Source organism: Aspergillus terreus, genomic scaffold, assembly GCF_000149615.1.
Source record: "Aspergillus terreus NIH2624 scaffold_13 genomic scaffold, whole genome shotgun sequence".
NCBI lineage: Eukaryota > Fungi > Ascomycota > Eurotiomycetes > Eurotiales > Aspergillaceae > Aspergillus > Aspergillus terreus.
In genome coordinates this window covers 580,169-596,878 of record NT_165936.1, presented here as the reverse complement: position 1 = coordinate 596,878, position 16,710 = coordinate 580,169, and the positions used below count along the sequence as shown (strand labels likewise).

General features: G+C 53.1%; 7 protein-coding genes across 7 annotated transcripts; 1 reads left to right on the top strand and 6 right to left on the bottom strand.

Annotated features, from left to right (window-relative positions):
* Window positions 1-633: 633 nt before the first annotated feature.
* Window positions 634-1,545, bottom strand: ATEG_08703 (NAD-dependent epimerase/dehydratase family protein; the record flags this gene model as incomplete). The annotated part of the gene is made up of 1 exon (XM_001217288.1): window positions 634-1,545. The coding sequence occupies one exon, from the start codon at window positions 1,543-1,545 to the stop codon at window positions 634-636; it is 912 nt and encodes a 303-aa protein (XP_001217289.1).
* Window positions 1,546-1,962: 417 nt separating this feature from the next.
* On the bottom strand, window positions 1,963-4,001 carry ATEG_08702 (IlvD/Edd family dehydratase; the record flags this gene model as incomplete). The annotated part of the gene is made up of 4 exons (XM_001217287.1): window positions 1,963-3,166; window positions 3,215-3,369; window positions 3,417-3,657; window positions 3,718-4,001. The coding sequence occupies 4 exons, from the start codon at window positions 3,999-4,001 to the stop codon at window positions 1,963-1,965; spliced, it is 1,884 nt and encodes a 627-aa protein (XP_001217288.1).
* A 430-nt stretch (window positions 4,002-4,431) lies between these two features.
* ATEG_08701 (fungal specific transcription factor domain-containing protein) lies at window positions 4,432-6,702 on the bottom strand (the record flags this gene model as incomplete). Its single annotated transcript, XM_001217286.1, has 5 exons — window positions 4,432-5,035; window positions 5,086-5,470; window positions 5,519-6,037; window positions 6,087-6,478; window positions 6,653-6,702. 5 exons carry the CDS (start codon window positions 6,700-6,702, stop codon window positions 4,432-4,434), a joined length of 1,950 nt encoding a protein of 649 aa, XP_001217287.1.
* A 2,377-nt stretch (window positions 6,703-9,079) lies between these two features.
* Window positions 9,080-10,342, bottom strand: ATEG_08700 (glycoside hydrolase family 7 protein; the record flags this gene model as incomplete). The annotated part of the gene is made up of 1 exon (XM_001217285.1): window positions 9,080-10,342. One exon carries the CDS (start codon window positions 10,340-10,342, stop codon window positions 9,080-9,082), a length of 1,263 nt encoding a protein of 420 aa, XP_001217286.1.
* A 269-nt stretch (window positions 10,343-10,611) lies between these two features.
* On the bottom strand, window positions 10,612-12,947 carry ATEG_08699 (uncharacterized protein; the record flags this gene model as incomplete). The annotated part of the gene is made up of 5 exons (XM_001217284.1): window positions 10,612-10,841; window positions 11,007-11,239; window positions 11,291-12,195; window positions 12,254-12,454; window positions 12,609-12,947. The coding sequence occupies 5 exons, from the start codon at window positions 12,945-12,947 to the stop codon at window positions 10,612-10,614; spliced, it is 1,908 nt and encodes a 635-aa protein (XP_001217285.1).
* Window positions 12,948-13,418: 471 nt separating this feature from the next.
* Window positions 13,419-13,888, top strand: ATEG_08698 (BolA family protein; the record flags this gene model as incomplete). The annotated part of the gene is made up of 3 exons (XM_001217283.1): window positions 13,419-13,460; window positions 13,549-13,655; window positions 13,714-13,888. The coding sequence occupies 3 exons, from the start codon at window positions 13,419-13,421 to the stop codon at window positions 13,886-13,888; spliced, it is 324 nt and encodes a 107-aa protein (XP_001217284.1).
* A 547-nt stretch (window positions 13,889-14,435) lies between these two features.
* ATEG_08697 (syntaxin) lies at window positions 14,436-15,642 on the bottom strand (the record flags this gene model as incomplete). The annotated part of the gene is made up of 5 exons (XM_001217282.1): window positions 14,436-14,494; window positions 14,547-14,826; window positions 14,884-15,356; window positions 15,426-15,555; window positions 15,637-15,642. 5 exons carry the CDS (start codon window positions 15,640-15,642, stop codon window positions 14,436-14,438), a joined length of 948 nt encoding a protein of 315 aa, XP_001217283.1.
* Between the last annotated feature and the right edge of the window lie 1,068 nt (window positions 15,643-16,710).

The window sequence follows — 16,710 nt, the reverse complement described above, 5'->3', positions numbered from 1 at the left end:
TCAGACAGTGTCTTTGTTCCTTTTGTCGTTTTCTTGATACTCTCTGCCTCCTTTTCGGTGAAATACGGCGGTCCAATGTAGGAGACATCCGCAACCGTATCGAGAAGCCCCCTAGAGTCCTCTCGTTGGTTGAAGTGTTTAAGATCGAAGAGGAGGACGTGAAGTCTGTATAGCAGGTCGTCTGTCTTTTCTTCGGTGAGAGCGGACAGAGAAAATGTCAAAGTTGGAGCCGCCATGAAGATAAAGGTACCGCGCAGACGAAGATAGATAAGGTTGTTCTTGACGATGAAATGGTAGTAGCGCCAAAGGTGGTGGCTGTGGGTTGATGGAAACGGAGAATGAAGTGCAGGAAAGAAAGGGCAATTGATAGATCGATCCCGTAGTTTGACTCGTGAGGAAGGCAACAACCGTACCTCGTTGTTATGCAATCATTATCCAACCAGCACTATAACTTGGGTGGTACCCTTATATTTTCGATTTACCCACCTACCATGAGAGAACATCATATCAATATGGTAACCAGTTCGTTCATAGCAGTTCACTCCAGGAAAAACGCTTCCTTACCCATAGTCATTCTACGCTACAAGCCAGTATAGTATAGACATAGACTGTCCTATCCCCCAAGATTAGAATCTATTCTTCATAGTACTTTTGCCAGGGGTGATCCTGACGAAAACCCAACAGCTCCCTAATCTTCCTATTGCTGATAGGGGCTTCACGCGGTCCCATCTCCCGAGTGACAGGAACATTCGGACACACGCGAGCCAAAAACTCAGCAGTGGAAGGCGTATAATTCGTGATCTCATCATTGACAGCGTTGAAAATCTGGAACCCGAGGCCGTCCTTCAGCACGGCCCGCTCGCACATCTGACCCAGGTCCCGCGCGTCCGTATACGACCAGCCATGCGCCTTCCACTCCTCAGGATGATCAACATACCCCCTGACGATGGGGCCCTTGTACTCGTCCGGCGCGATCACCCTCCCAATCCGCAGCACGTAGATATCACTCCCGTACCGCCGTGCGAAGCCGCGCGCCACACGCTCGACGCAGACCTTAGAGATGGCGTACGTGTCCATCGGGTTGGCGTCGACGTCCTCGTCCACCGGGAAAGAGGGGTAGTCCACGTCGCCCTCGGCGTAGGTCACCCCGTAGACGGTCACGGAGCTCGCGAGGACGATCTTCTTGATGTTCAAGCGGCTCGCCGCTTCGATGACATTGTATGTCGCCTGCGTGTTGGCCCGGAACGTCTCGTTGTCGGGAACAATCATGTTGCGGGCATAGCCGGCTAGATGGATCACTGCGTCGGGTACCAGCCCGAGCGGTTCGCGGAAGGGCTCTGAGAGCCGGAAATGGGACCCGAGGGCGCTGTAGACTTGCCCGGCATCGGTTAGATCGACACGCAGAGTGTCGACGCGGTCTGCGAGGTTGGCTGGTGGTGGGACTAGGTCCAGATTCAGGATGTCGTGGCCGTGCTCGAGGAGGTATTGGATGATGTGTTGCCCAGCCTTTCCCGAGCCACCCGTGACCACAATGCGTTTACCCATCGTTTGGGACGTCGTTTCAAGAAATGAATATGTATAGTTCGGAGAGAGAGGTGTCTGATGAAGATAGCGACTGCTTTGGCCTCAAATATGATGTCTGATGAGACGCTTGAGCTGGGGAAAGCTCCAGTCGGACAATCGGCCGGAATATGACTTTCCGGAATGTCCTCGGATGGAACCAAACGTTCCGGACGCACCGGCTGGCATATACGTACGTTAAGAACCGGTAGTTTACTCGAACTACATTACAGGCAAATAAATAGAAAACATAAAGAGTCAGCTTTCGTGTGTACTTCATCAGTGGGCTGGTATTGTGTACTGACTACGCATATAGATAATGGGCGCACCGATAATGTGGCCATCTTGCATATAGATTAACTAGATCTAGGTATAAAGTCCAGATACATATCCAACAAGTCCTCAATGATTGTGTCTAGGTGGCTGACGCTGCGCGAGACGTTGATACTTCACTGCCTTGCGCAGCACCATACCATTCCCAAGCTGATCTGTTTCCTGTCGGAAGATTTCCTGCCAAGGGGTGCCACTGGGATGGACGGCGTAGCCCTTCGTATCTAAGGCCCGTCTGCGTTGCTTGATCTCATCGTCACTGATGATAATATCCACACGTCGTGGGCGTAGATCTATACGCAGCCTGTCACCATCCCTGAGAATAGCCAGATTGCCTCCAGCGGCCGCCTCGGGACTCGCATTCAAGATGGATGGCGACGCTGACGTCCCCGATTGCCGGCCATCACCAATGCAAAAGAGTCCATCAATACCCTGCCTGATTAGACGACCGGGAGGATGCATGTTGACGACCTCGGCTGCTCCAGGATACCCCAGTGGACCCACCCCTCGCATGACCATGATTGTCTTGTCGTCGATATCAGACTCTTCCAGTCGGCGATGATAGTCTTCCGGACCATCATACACTACAACGGACCCCTCGAATGCCTCAGGATCGTCAGGGTTGGACAGATAGCGTTCCCGGAACGCAGGCGATATGGCGCACGTTTTCATTATGGCCGAGTCGAATAGATTTCCTTTCAGATGTATGAATCCTGCATTTTCCATCAGGGGGTCGTCGTAGGCGCGGATGACACGGCGATCCCAGGAATGCATGTTGCGCACGTTCTCACCAATCGGCCGTCCGTTACATGTCAGCGCCTTCTCGTGGATCTTTCCTGCATCCAGGAGCTCTGCCATAATAGCGGGTAGTCCGCCAGCACGATAATACTCTTCACCAAGATACTCGCCCGATGGTTGCATGTTCAACAGTAGTGGAATGCTGGATCCGATACGATCCCAGTCATCCATTGTCAGACTCACGCCTATATGCTGAGCAATGGCATTGAGATGGATCGGGGCGTTTGTACTCCCGCCGATGGCGGCATTGACCACAATGGCGTTCTCGAATGCCTCGCGGGTCATCAGGTCGCTGGGTTTGCGATCCGACTCCACCATCTCGATGATTTGTTTGCCAGTTTCGTAAGCACATTGCGCTCTATGGCGATATGCAGCGGGGATAGCCGCTGACCCAGGGAGGGCCATTCCCATGGCCTCTGCGAGAGCATTCATTGTGGAAGCAGTTCCCATTGTATTGCAGTGGCCAACTGACGGAGTTCTATATACGTCAGCATTAGTGTTTTCTTTTTCTGTGGTTGTATCTTACCCTCGGGAGATGTAATCCATGAACTCATTCTCGTCAATAGTGCCAGCAGCGTACATCTCTCGACCCTTCCACAACACTGACCCTGCTCCAGTAAGAGCCCCATTGGAATAGCCATTCAACATAGGGCCAACATTGAGGCAAATTGCCGGGATGTTCTGTAGAATATGAGCCCATGCATGAAACCAACAGCAAGAACACTCACCACAGTAGCCGCCGCCATCAGACAGGCGGGAGTTGTTTTGTCGCACCCGGTTAGCAACACCACCCCATCGAGAAAGTACCCGGTTAGGATTTCTACCAAGCTCAGGTACGCGAGATTCCGGTCCAGAGTGGCCGTCGGTCGTCTGGATGTCTCTTGGATCGGATGCGTGGGGAACTCGATAGCTATACCGCCGGCAGTACGGATTCCCTCGCGGACGCGCTTGGCTAGCTCGATATGGTGTCTATTACAAGGTGCAATATCAGACCCAGATTGAGCAATCCCGATGATCGGCTTCCCTGACATGAGCTCTTCTCTGGTGATGCCGAAATTGAAGTAGCGCTCCATATAGATGGCGGTCATACCGGGATCGTCGCGGCAATTGAACCATGCTGATGACCGAAGGGGGCGATTGGGCCGCTGGGGTGTGGGGTTCTGTTTTATCTCTCCGAGTCGGGCTTCCAGCTCCTGGTTGCGTCTTCGGAGTTCATTCAATTCGGTGATGCAATCTTCGATGTTGATCGACTGCGGTGGCCGGTCCGTGCTGCATGAACAGCCGTCACAAGATTTGCCAGTAGAGCACGACATGATGCGAGTAGTATTGGTGCTTTCGTCCTGTGTCACGTTGTACGCGATGACAGTGATATGTCACGGGGAGGTGCGCACTTTATGTCCAATTTCACCCCGACACATAATCCGGAAACAGAATGTATTGGTCCGGGAGGTAATACTCCGAGGACATCAATCGCATGATGTGGTGTAGCGAATGGTTTGCTGTGCTCTTGGTCATCCCGGGAAGTTATTTTCCGGGCAGATCTGTATAGTTCCGACTTAGTAATCTGCCTTCTGCACGAGAAAGACCTGAGCACTAGTCGAGCAGAACTACATTCATGCAATTCTCGACTAAATGAAACACTCAAATAGGGTGAAGCAAGTCCTGTGCGAGGGGAACCCGCGCGGACCGTATGGGAATTGATGAGATCAATGTATACACTCGAACAGCTATCAAGATCAGGTATCAAGAATCTCCCAATGGGTACATAAGATAGCTGAAATCTCCATCGAGCTGGAATCCCTGGGCAATCGCCTCGAGATCCAAATCGGACAGTTCCCAATTCGGTGGTGCATAACATGGCTCATCTCCCGGATAAGGAACCTCAGGAACATGAGAAGGGTTGTTGGGAACAGAAAGCTCCACGGCGTAAAAGTTGTCAACAGGGCTTCCCATTGCTATGTCGGTTTTTGGAATGGTGATTCCCAGACGATCGATTAGTTTGTCAAGATTCCTTCCGGCCTTTCTTGCTGCAGCGTAGAGACGCTCATTCCCTTGCAAGACATTCCGGCAAAGAAGGAGGAACTGGAAGGCACTCGAAGTCGGTCCCTTTTGAGCCACAACCCGCGCGTGGATAGTAGCGCTGATGTATGCAGCATAGGACAGCAGGTATGGTGCACTGGTAATGGAAAAGTGTTGGGAATAGTCACGCAAGATTTGTACAATCTGATTTGCGGCAGCTGTACACGCATTGACTGACTCATGTGCAGTTGATGGGGTTCCATCATTGCCATGGCCATCGTTGATCGAAGGCCGCTGAGAAAGAATTATCAGCACATTATACAGTGCCCTGTCGGTATTAGTAAGCTTGATTTGCAATAGGCTCGAATGAACGCATACAGAAGACAGAGAGACTGTGGCAGGATCACCGCTGATCCCGGTGACATCAAGTAGTCAATATGGGGTGGAAGCGTCTGGCGCCATGTCCCTAGACTGGATTTTATATCGTCAAGGGTGCTGGGACCATCGGTGCGGCCCATCACTCGCGGCTCGGAGTAAACTTCACATAGTATTCGCTCGATGATCAGTGACAGTTCGCATAGTTTTGTTAGCAGCGACACGTTGTACGATTGGACGCTTGGCCGATTTTGTTTTATTGTATACGTGGTATCTTGGAATAATTCGAGCTCGTCGTATTCGTCTAGGAAGGCAAGAGACGCCTTGAAGTTGAGCCGACGAAGAAGCGGCGGTCTCCCTTGGAGGAGACATTGGTACTTGTCAATCACTGGTAGATGTGAGTATTAAGCAAGGAAATTTATAGGGCTGCGCTTACAGTATGCTCCCCAGAGAATGCGTCTGCGAAGCTCATGCTCCTCTGCTGGTAAACTTCCCGGCGACGGGAGCACATGCAGTCCAAGGTCGATGATCATGTTGAACGCATTACCTGCATATAACCACGATAGACTTCGCTCGTCACACCGTGAGAACAGCGCATTGGACATAATTAGCAATGCTTGGATAGTCGTGACCTCGCTCTTGTCGAAACAGTCTCGAAGCAGCTCACTGAACCGTTGACGGAATCGATAGCCCGACGTGGTGATATCATCTGGGTTTGACCGGATTTCTGGGCATGTGCAATGTTTGGAGACAGCGAAGAAAACAGCATTGAGGAGCAGTTTGGAGAAGTATGGTCCACCACACGCCATATCGCGCATGAAGACGGGCCGGTATATGATTTGGGCAGTATAAAGCTGACGACTCCAGTAGATGGAGAGCAGCTCCATCCCAATCTCCGGGTCTACCCCGTCGAAGTCAAGCCGACCTGCGGCAAGATTAAGTGGTTCCAGTTGTCCTGAGTCTGTTAGTAAATAATACAAAGTCTCTTCTGCGGCAGCACTGACTCTGTTTAGCAGTTTCAGAAAACAGGAAACACCGAGTCCATTCGTCGTTATTAAGGCCGGTTATTGCGCTGTCGTTCTCGTCCAGGCTAGCGGTATCATCATAGACCGCACTCGTTGGGCCATGGTAGAGTAACGCATTCTTTTGGCTATCGGGCTCTTCCGGGGCCACTGTTTCCGCACTCGATCCCGCATGCGAAACGACTGGTGAACGAAGCTGGTCGCCTGTCCCGCTGCCTAGCCTTTGGGACTGAGCTGGGCTGGATGAAGTGAAGTCTGTCTCCCCCGTCTGTGCAAGACAGTCCGCCTCAGAGCTCCCACGGCCCAGTTCGCTACACCTCCGGCGAAGCAATGCATTCTCTCGCTCCAGCTGTGCGATGCGACGATTCGTGGGCCTAGCTGGCGTCAGCAAGAACATGCGCTCTACCGGCCACAGTACAAACCTCGGCTTATGGCGAACAAGACCCTGCTGACACTCAATGCCTTTTATCCTGCAATTCCCGCACTTTGGCTTCTGTGTGTCGCATTTCAACTATTCGGGTAAAGGTTCCGATCAGCAGAGATCCTACATAACCGATATGCCGACGGTCGTACCTTTTTCTCGCGACAGAAGACACATGCTGCTGTTGCCCGGCCTTTTTGGCTCGGCATTTGTCTAGAGAGGAACAGAGAGCGAAGTCAACTCAATGATTCTCGCTGTCGTGCAGCATAGAAAGAAGAGAGATTACAAATCTCGCTATCCGGGATGGATTACTGCTCTCACCGCCCGGCATCCCCGCATGAACTGACAAAGTAGATCGGAACAGAGGTACAGTTCTGTGCTGTCTATGGAGGGTGTACTTGGGGCTTGTAAGTCAACTTGAATTACAACTCGGATGGGACATCGTGATAGGTTTGTTGTGTTGATAATGGCAAAGCACGATGCACGACAAGATAAAACGCTGTCATACGTGACAAGAAACAGGCCAATTCAGGCAGAGATCTCTGTCTCCATGACAGAGTCCATGTTATAGACGAAGACTAAGATATTAATGACTCATGGCGCTATGTCTTGCTCTTGCACTGACAACCGGGATATGAAACGATATGGATACCAGGCAGCCGTCCCGATTAGGACAAGAATACGAATGCGAGATGGTCCATTCTATACTCTTTCGATCATGCCAATTCGACCAGATCTACCACTAAAGTCTTGGAAGACGCATAATTCCAGAGAATCAGCACGCCCTGAGACAGAAAGCCCCAAAACAACGTTGCTGCCTTTCGATATATTTGAGCTGATGTACATATACGAGTACGAGGTCGGGAATCAACAAGTATAAGGACTTAGCAAAAGCCCAACTTCTATCATACCTTTCTTTCCCTACTGACATACCAGAGCAAAATGATGCCATCTCTCGAGAATCATCCCAAGATCAAGTTACGACTTCATATCACTCTGGGCGTGTTCCTGGTGTTGATATTCATATTTGTGATAGCCCGCCTGGCCAACCCAGGCACACCCCCCAATCGAGCGAGCTCCTGGGGAATTGCAGTCGTGAGTCCCATCTAGACACTTTTCCTTATTCTATATAGACCTATAACGGCGACTAACGCGTCCATTTGTTCGATCCAGTCCATCAAATCCGCTCTCTTTCTAGCGTATCAACTCTGCACCGAACATGTCGAAAGATTCGAGAAATGGGCCAGCCCAAAAGCCAATATGATCCTCAACATGATTGACACGGTTTTCTGGTTCGCGCTCTTTGTCATCACGATAAAAGCGACTGCTGGGGCCTGTAGTGGAAGCAGTTGTCCGCTGGGGGGTGTCGTGGCCACCCTGGCTTTTATCTTATGGTGCGTTCTCCCTTGGTTGTTCCTTCAAATTATGTACTAATGTGTTCGAATAGCTGTCTTGCTGTATTCCTCTCTTTTATCTGTGTGCGTGATTGGCGCTACTACAAGGTGTATGGGGTGTTGCCGGGCACAGTCAAGATACCCATCCATCATTAGATTGGGCTCGCGTTTGGATGGTTATGGATGGATTCTATGAAATTTGCATATAATTAGAACGTCGGACTGAGAATTAGAATGTATGTTAATCGTGGGAGGAGATATTTACGGGGTGGGTTACTTTAGCCCTGTACTCTGATACTTCAGTTACAAGGAGTCTTATTGATAAAGAGCAATTTGCATTACAACCAAGACCGTTCCTCAATCTGCCATAATTATCTCAGACGAATAGCAACTCCATAAATCATACCAAATCAAACCACAATATGATACATCCCAGACGCCATAACCATATCTATCACCTACACGCACATCAACTACTCCTCAAAACCAATACCCGGTCCACGCTGAGGCGATCTCAAGTCACGGTCATACTGTCTATCGGCGAGGAAATCGGCGCGGTCCTGTTCCTCCTGTCTGCGGCGGTGGGCGTTCTGCCTGGTGTCGTGGTGGTGGTGATGGGTATCTATTATCTCTCAGTACGGGTCGCCATAATCTACATACACATCCCAGGGATCAACCTACCGTGTTCGTTGTCCGCCTGGTTAGCGGATGTCGAGGGATGCGACTGCTCCTTTGTGGTAGAGTCGTGGTGGTTCTGGTGGTGGCCGTGGTGGAAGGCGTCTTCGACTTTGTGGATGAAGCTGGACATATTGTCTGGATACTTGGATAGGCGTTAAACTGTTGATGTTGTAGGAGTGCGATAGTGCTGTGCAGTTGTGGTGCTGAGTGGTGCTAAATAGTTCGAGGAGCTTATGACGTAGAAGTTCCACCGCGGTGTTTGACGTCATGGTGGACTGCTATAGACAACAATATTGGATCTTCATCCGGACGGAATGCGATGGACATCATGTGTGATCATAATTCCCATGTTATATCGTAGTTGCAACGGCATATCCTTAATGAAATGGAAAGAAATATACGCAAAGCAGAGATATTGATAGAGAGCAATCATATTTACAGGCACATACGTACAGCCATGCAATATACACAGGGTCAAGCATCTACCGCCGCTTGCCACGATAAGTCGACCCAATATCTCCCCACCGGATGTTCGAGAACGTGACATGGGTATCGGGATGCAACTTCTCGATCAGCGCCGGATCGCCCTCGGTGGCGTTGCACGGCCCGCTGTTCCCGCCGTCCAGCCAGCTCATGAACGAGCCAGCATCGTTCCAGACACTAAACGCGAGCACCATGCCGCGCCCCAGCGCCTCGCCCATGCGCTGCAGCCCGCCCAGCCGGTTGAACGCGCTGCTCGGGTCGGCGCAGTAGTCGGCCGTGATGGAGTCCACGGACTCGCCGTCCACGGACACGACGGCGTTCTGGATGACATGGCCGTTCTGCACGTACAGCCGGCGAATCTCGACCAGCGCGCCGGTGGTGGTGTTGTCCTTGGTGTAGAACTGCGTGACAACGGTCATGGGCTTGGTGGTGTCGACTTCGAGGTCGTAGCCGTAGAAGTCGTGCGCGCCCAGCGCGTACGGGTTGAACCCGCAGCCGGGCTTGTCGCACACGCCGTTCGCCTCGCACTCGGCACCGCTGCACTCGTACAGCTGCGTGATGTTGCACGGGTGCGGCGTGTAGCCCGTGGCCCGCGCGTTCGCCTCCCAGATGTCCATCTCGTTGCAGCACGCGCCGGCGCCCTCGACGTTGGCTTCGCCGTTGATCCAGGGGATATTGAAACACTGTGCGTCGCAATAACCAGTTCCCCTCGCGGCGCCCGCGGGATTGAGCTCGCTACGGCCACCATCGCGCTGCATCTCGGAGAAGTAGAGGGCGCCGTTCATGCCGCACACCAGCGTCGACACGTCGACGTCGAACGTGAACTCCTGGTTGAGCAGCTGCAGCATCTCGTAGTTCTCGCCGTCCTCGGCGAGGAGGTACACGCGTGGCGACACGGACTTGGTCGTGTTGCCGTCGCGAAGGTACTGGTGCAGGGTCATACTGCTGCCCTTGGTCTGCACGCCGTAGTTGGCATAGTCGGAGATGCCCTCGATGACGCAATTGGCGGCGCAGGTCTCCTTATCCGGGCAGAGGTTAGGGTTCGGGCCGCTGCTTCCCGTGCAGGAGGTCTCGCCGCCCTTCTCGTGGATCCAGTGCGTTGCGGCGTCGATGACGACCGACGTGTCTTGCTTGACGCAGCCGTGGCGATTGCTACACTTCCATGTCGGGAGTTTGGGGTGTACTTCGGGGGTTTCCCCGATGGTCTGGCCTGCCACCAGTGGCAGGAGTGCCAGAGCGAGCGGTGTCAATTTGCGTAGCATGTTGTCGGGTCTTGAGGGAGAGACTTGTTGTCTTCCTAGATAGAGGGAATGGGGTATTTATACTTGCGGTCCAACAACGACAGCTTGAACAAGCGTTCTGAAGACACCGTCTGCCAGTGCCCGGCCCGCCGGTCCGATTGCAGGATTTGTCCCTGTTTCATCCATATAGCCATTATCGACTGTCGATTAATTGAGATCGACGATTGCAAACGATCGTGCAGGGTTTAACCAGCTAGATGATACTGGGCCAACAGGGGCCCCCTCCACCTTTAGGAGCAATAAGCGTGATGAATACGGGGATCCGGGGGCATAGCACGTGTAGGGCGTGAGACATGGGGCATTGTTTTGGGGCCGATGAAACCAACGGTGTCGTATAGATGTCGCAGCACACGGACTTCCGTGTCCGATGCGGATATAGCGTCGGATAAAATGCTGTGACAAGCAAAACTCCTCACGCCGAGACCAGCGTGGAGAATTCGTTGCAAGAACAGAATATGTACTGTATGTGCAATTGCTGTAGTCTAGAGTCTTTTCGAATATAGTACAAATGGATATCGTACACATCACCCTATACACCAAACACTTCCTTCACGAGGGTTTTTTTATTCACTGCCGAATATTAGCCGGTCTATACTGCTGCATTGCCAACTCGGACATCACTTACCCTTGCCCATGGCATTCCTTGGAATCGGTCCCTGGAGGATCTTCATTTCCTGCGGCATTTTGTAGTTCGCTAGCCGATCCTTCAAGGCTCGGCGCATGTCCATCGGTCCCCAGGGTTTGCCATTGCGTCCGCTGGTGGCCGCCTTCTCCGGATTCAACACCACCACGGCAGCGACCTTCTGGCCCCATTGCTCGGACGGAAGACCGACCACGGCAGCCTCGGTGACTTGCGGCCTGGGCAGACGTTAGCATCGAGACGCTCCAATGTCAGTGGCAAAGACTTACAGGGACAGGAGCTCCCGCTCCACTTCAAGAGCGCTGACTTTTTCCCCGCCGGTCTTGATGATATCCACGCTCCGCCGGCCCTGGATGAAGTACATCGGGCCTTGAGCCCAGTCGCCACTGGTCCCTTTGCCGGCACCGTCAACTTGGCGACGCGTCGCCACGTCGCCAGTCTTGAACCACTTCTCCTTGCCGTCGTCACTCTCGACAAACGCCTCCTGGGTGGCCTTCTCGTTGGCCCAGTATTCTCGGAAGATGGTGGGCCCGCGGAGCTGGATTTCGCCTTCACGCTCGCGCCCGTTCTCATCCACCTCCTCTCCAGGCTGGATGACCCTGTTGGTGTCTGTGTCAACCAGCCGGGCCTCGACGGAAGGCAGCGGCCATCCTACACTCCCGTCGACGCGATCCGCAAAGTCGAGACCACAGCTGATCGCCATCCCCACCTCGGTCATGCCGAACCGTTCCAGAAGGACATTCCCGTTGCTGATGTCCTGCCATGCTTTTTTCGTCGGGGTAGGCAGAGCTGCGGACCCGGAGATGTTCAGCCGGAGATTATCGGGCGAGATTCCCTTCTGTGCAGCCTCCTGCAGCTCGGGTTCCAGTCGAGGGAAGGACGACAACAGGCGGTTGTATATGGTCGGCACAGCCGTGAGGAAAGTAATCTTGTCTGCGGTCGAGTTCGGTAGGAAAGGCGCCGCAAGTCGCTTCCACACTGCGTCGGTGTTGAACGGGTACATGAACTCAATCGACGATCCGGCCAGAACAGGTGTCAGAATCGCGTTCACAATGCCGTGGATGTGGTGAAGAGGAAGGAGATGCAGGAGACGATCTTGCGGGGTGTAGTGCCACGCCTGGAGGAGAGAGGATGCCTGCGCAGTAAGCGCCGACTGGGGGATCAGGACACCTTTCTGCAAGTAGTCAGTATTCGTCGTGCTATCAGCATCTGGCGCTGCAGAGAGAACCAACCGGTCTATTCGTAGTCCCCGAAGTATACAGCATCATTCCGCCACGAGACTCCGTGAGGTCCTCGAAAGTGACCTCATCCGAGAGACACGCGCCGGCTCGGATCTTTTCCCGAATGTCCAGCACTGGTTCGCGATCCAGGCCAGCTTTCAACAAGTCTTGCGCTTTCGTCGAGTACTTCTCAGTCGCAATCAGCGCCTTGGCCTGCGAGTTGTCCATCACATACTTCAGTTCGCTGATAGGAAAGGCAGGCGAAAGCGGAAGAGCGATGGCATTGCTCGCCAAAATCGACAGCATGGTCACTGCACCTGTTAGGAGGGATCCATGAAGCGTCCAGAATCAAGTGAACAGTACCTACGTAGTCGTAGCTATTCTCAGCCAGGAACGCGATCCGCTCCCCGGAGACTCCATCTCGACTACCAGCCGCATCGAGGAGGCGCTCCTTCGCCTGGAGGACGTCGGCAACGAGATTCCCATAGGTAAACGAGCGCGACGACGCACTGTGCACGACGGCCAGACGGGATGCATCGTGGTCCTTGAGCGCGCGGAAAAGAGGGACGTCCGGGAGCGTGGAGAGCGGTTGTATGCGGAGTCGGGTCTGGAGTAGTCGAGAACGGGCATTGAGGGTTCTACCTGCGGCCAATGGTTGTATGAGATGACGCGATAGAGGGGCCAAGCCCCGCGACAGGACTGACATCTGCAACTGTGAGATCGAGGGTCAACGGTATGGTGGTGAAGAAGAGAACTCGGAAGTTGATGTCATCGGCGATCGGCGATGATACTCCGATGGTGCCTGAGGCATTACTCTGGAGTACAATACTTCCCTCGCGTATCTCGTACCTCTTCAGATGTAAATTACCTGGCAGCTGAAAATGTCTACCTAGGCCTGAATCTATCCTTATGAAAGTATCAATCTCCTATACTCCGTAGAATCCATGGCCGTGCAAGATCAGAAGAGGTCCTCCAATTAAAGCGGCGCCATCCCAAACCGGCAACTCCCGCACCGCCAATCCCAGACGCCCCATTCCATCTGACTCCGAGTGCCTTCACCTCTCAACAATCCACGACTCGATCAACTTCCCAATCCTCAATGCTCCTCCCCATCGCCCGACCGGGTCTCTTCTCCCGCGCCCTTCACCTGCCCCGCGCCTTTTCCACAGCCGCCAGAATGGCCTCCGCGACGCCCGTCGAAGACACCATCCGCGAAAAGGTACATACCTATCCCCACGACTCTACCCATGCCATACCACGCCGCTGTACAACACTACGATATCCATAGATATTAACGGAAAGTCTAGCTCACGAACGCCTTGGCCCCAACAACGCTGGTCATCCGCAACGACTCGCATCTGCATGCGCATCATGCGCCCATGCAGGGATCGACGTCGAAAGAGACGCATTTCCAGTTCGGCGCCTCCCTACACCTACATCCACTCTCTTGAGCGTACGGCTAACCCCGCCAGTGTGACGATTACCTCGCCCGAGTTCCAGTCGAAAATGCAGCCCGCGCGCCATCGGATGGTCTACGCCCTGCTGAAGGAGGAGATGAGTCAGGAGGGAGGCATCCATGCGTTACAGTTGCGGACGAGGACGCCTGAAGAGGAGCAGCGCGAGAAGGAGCGGAAGAACCAGGCTTGAACATATTGAGGGTTGAGGAGGACGATGTTGATACCCAGGTGCATACGACTCGAATGATGCTGGATATTAAGTGGATTATTACATAGATTCTAGCGCCAAAAACGAACAGAACAACGAAGAGACTCTAATATATACATGGCACCAGCATTGCATCCTAGCCAAAAGCAGCGACATGCCATTAGCCGCTGGAACAGTAGGACAAGGAAAAGGACTATACACGATCCATCAGAAAAGGAGAAAAGCAGTGGGACGGGATAGGGCTTTTCAAGCGACAACACAGGAGACAGGTGGTATAACATCGGGGGTAGACAACAAAGGAAATAGAAAAGCAAACAACGACAGACGGCTCTGCTTACCGTGATCGGAGATGGCACGACAGAGCAAGACGGATGAACATTTTTTCGGTTCTAAGCAGAAAGAAAAGCGTAGCCAAAGTGCGACGGGGGAATTCTCCATAGAAACAAGGCATCAAGTGGTATCGGAGATGTGCAGCAGGAACTGACACCAGACATGGCTCAAAATTGTCCGTAATAGAGCAATGGCACGTTTATTTGTTGGCCTGGGTGACACCGACGGCCACACCGACGACGATGGCGATGATGAGGACTAGGCTCGTTAGTGCGCGCTTTCAATGCGTCCCGGCGGGGGGTGTACTTACTGACGACAAGCAAGGCATACCACTTCCACTTGCGAGCGCGACGCGCGCTCTCAATGGCCTCCGAGATCTGAGCGTTGCCCTGGGCGATGTTCTGCGACACATTCTGCGCATCCTGGTTGATCTGTTCCACCTGGGGTTCTTGCTGATGCACGAGTTCCGCGACTTCCTGGTACAAACGGCTCAGCTCAATCATATCCTGTTCGATCTTGCGGATGGCGGCGGAACGCTCCAGAGCGGCCTGTCGGGCATCGTTGGCCTGTCGGGTACGGCTGCCGGTGACCTGTTTGAATATCGATTAGCATTACCTCCCAAATTCCAACATCCGCGCTGAGCATACCTGGAAGCTCTGCTCCTGTCCGAGGAGGACATTGTCGACACCCTGCTCGATTTCCTCACTGGTGGCCTCGGGGTTGGCGATCTCATAGCGACGGCGCACCTGGTCGCGCAGGCGCTCGCGGAAGTCCTTCTGGGCACGCTGGTAGTGCTCGATCTCGCGACGCAAGTTGCGGCTGGTGACATCGACCTGGGTCTGGACGCGGTTGTCGCCGGAGCCCGGGGTGTCCTTGATCTTCTTCATCTGGTCGCGGAGGTAGCGGAAGCCATTGTTGATCTCGTCCTCGATGTAGTCGAGGGTCTGGCGGGCGACCTGGTCCTCCTTGCCGGTGCTGGAGTCGAGGAGGGCGTTCTGAGCGGCGACAAGCTGGCCTTCGCGCTTAGCGGTGATGTCGCGAATACCTTCGTTGATCTCGCGGCACTTGTTGAGCAGGGTGCCCGGGTCGGCAGCTTGCTGGGCGCCCATCTGGCCCATCTCTGAGGACACGAACACGAGTTAGTACACTCTAGAAGGATGCAGTGGCTCAAGCCGGGCTTGGCGCTTACCGTAGCTACCATTGCCCTGCTCCATGGCATTGGCCTGACCGTACGGGTTCTGACCGTAGGCCTGCTGTTGTTGACCGCCATAGGGGTTGTAGGAGCCGTAACCGCCCTGGTTGTTGCCGTAATCCTGATACTAGAAGGTGGGAGGTGTTAGGCGCGCGATGTTTGGACCTCTCACTAGGGAGGGGTAAGCGGCTGCGACAGGCCCACGTACACTCATTGTGAAGCGAGAGGATCTTATCGAAGATTCACGGTCGGATTATGGTTGTGAGAAGCTCGCGAGGGTCGGATCGAAGAGAGGATAGAAAAGGGAGGACAGTCGTGGTTCGGATTGGACGGGAATATTACGTCGAAGCAAACACGCAACGAGATCGGGAGATCGGAGAAAACGCGAGGACGAGATTAAGGAGGTAGAAAGAACGCCCAGAGGCGGGAGAAAGTAAGAGGAGGAAGGAGGGAAAGAAGGAAAATATCAGAGGATGGATGGAGGGAGAGGATGAAGAGGATGAAGAAGAGGAAGAGGGAGAGAGAGAGAGAAAGAGAGTTGAGTGAGACACGCGGCTGAGGTGAGTGAGTGAGTGGCCGTTGCTGCTCCCTCTGGGTCCGTCACCGCGCAGCCACAGCGTAGAATTCCAACCTCAATCCAATTGACTTATTAGAGTGTGATGAATTGATTTACTCTATTATTCTGTTTTCTTCACCTTATTCTACACTACTGATTGCTGAAAATAATTATCCATGAAGTCGTCAGGGGAAAATTGTGATTAGCATTAATATTAGTTGAGATTAGTTAGGGGCTATGGCTGCACAGACCGACGCCGATCCTCGTCCCCTTTTCAATCTCTTCTTATGAGTGTCTAACCAGTATGAGTATCTAGTAGCAGTAGTAGGTACTTATTAGGTACATACCTAGGTATAGTTACAAGTATCTGTACGGAGTACTATAGATACCTTCACCTTCGGTCAGAGGTTGATCTTAAATGCATCTTTCTTAGTCCGAGTCTACCTACACCAACTTGACAGTTCTGCATCACATCCCTTCTCTTCCATAGAAACCCATAATCCCAGGAATCTCCTCGTGTCTGGACTGCTCTCCGGACATCCGAATGGTCCCAATCCGAGACTTCAGAACAAACAGCCCCATCCAATCAACACCCGCCATGACCGTTCTGCACGTCATGGACTCTGCCTCTACTTACCAACACATGGATGTGTAGGTGGTTCACCAAGCCGCATCATGCATAGCTTCAAACTCAATGAAGAATTAACATTAGACACGAGTCAAGCT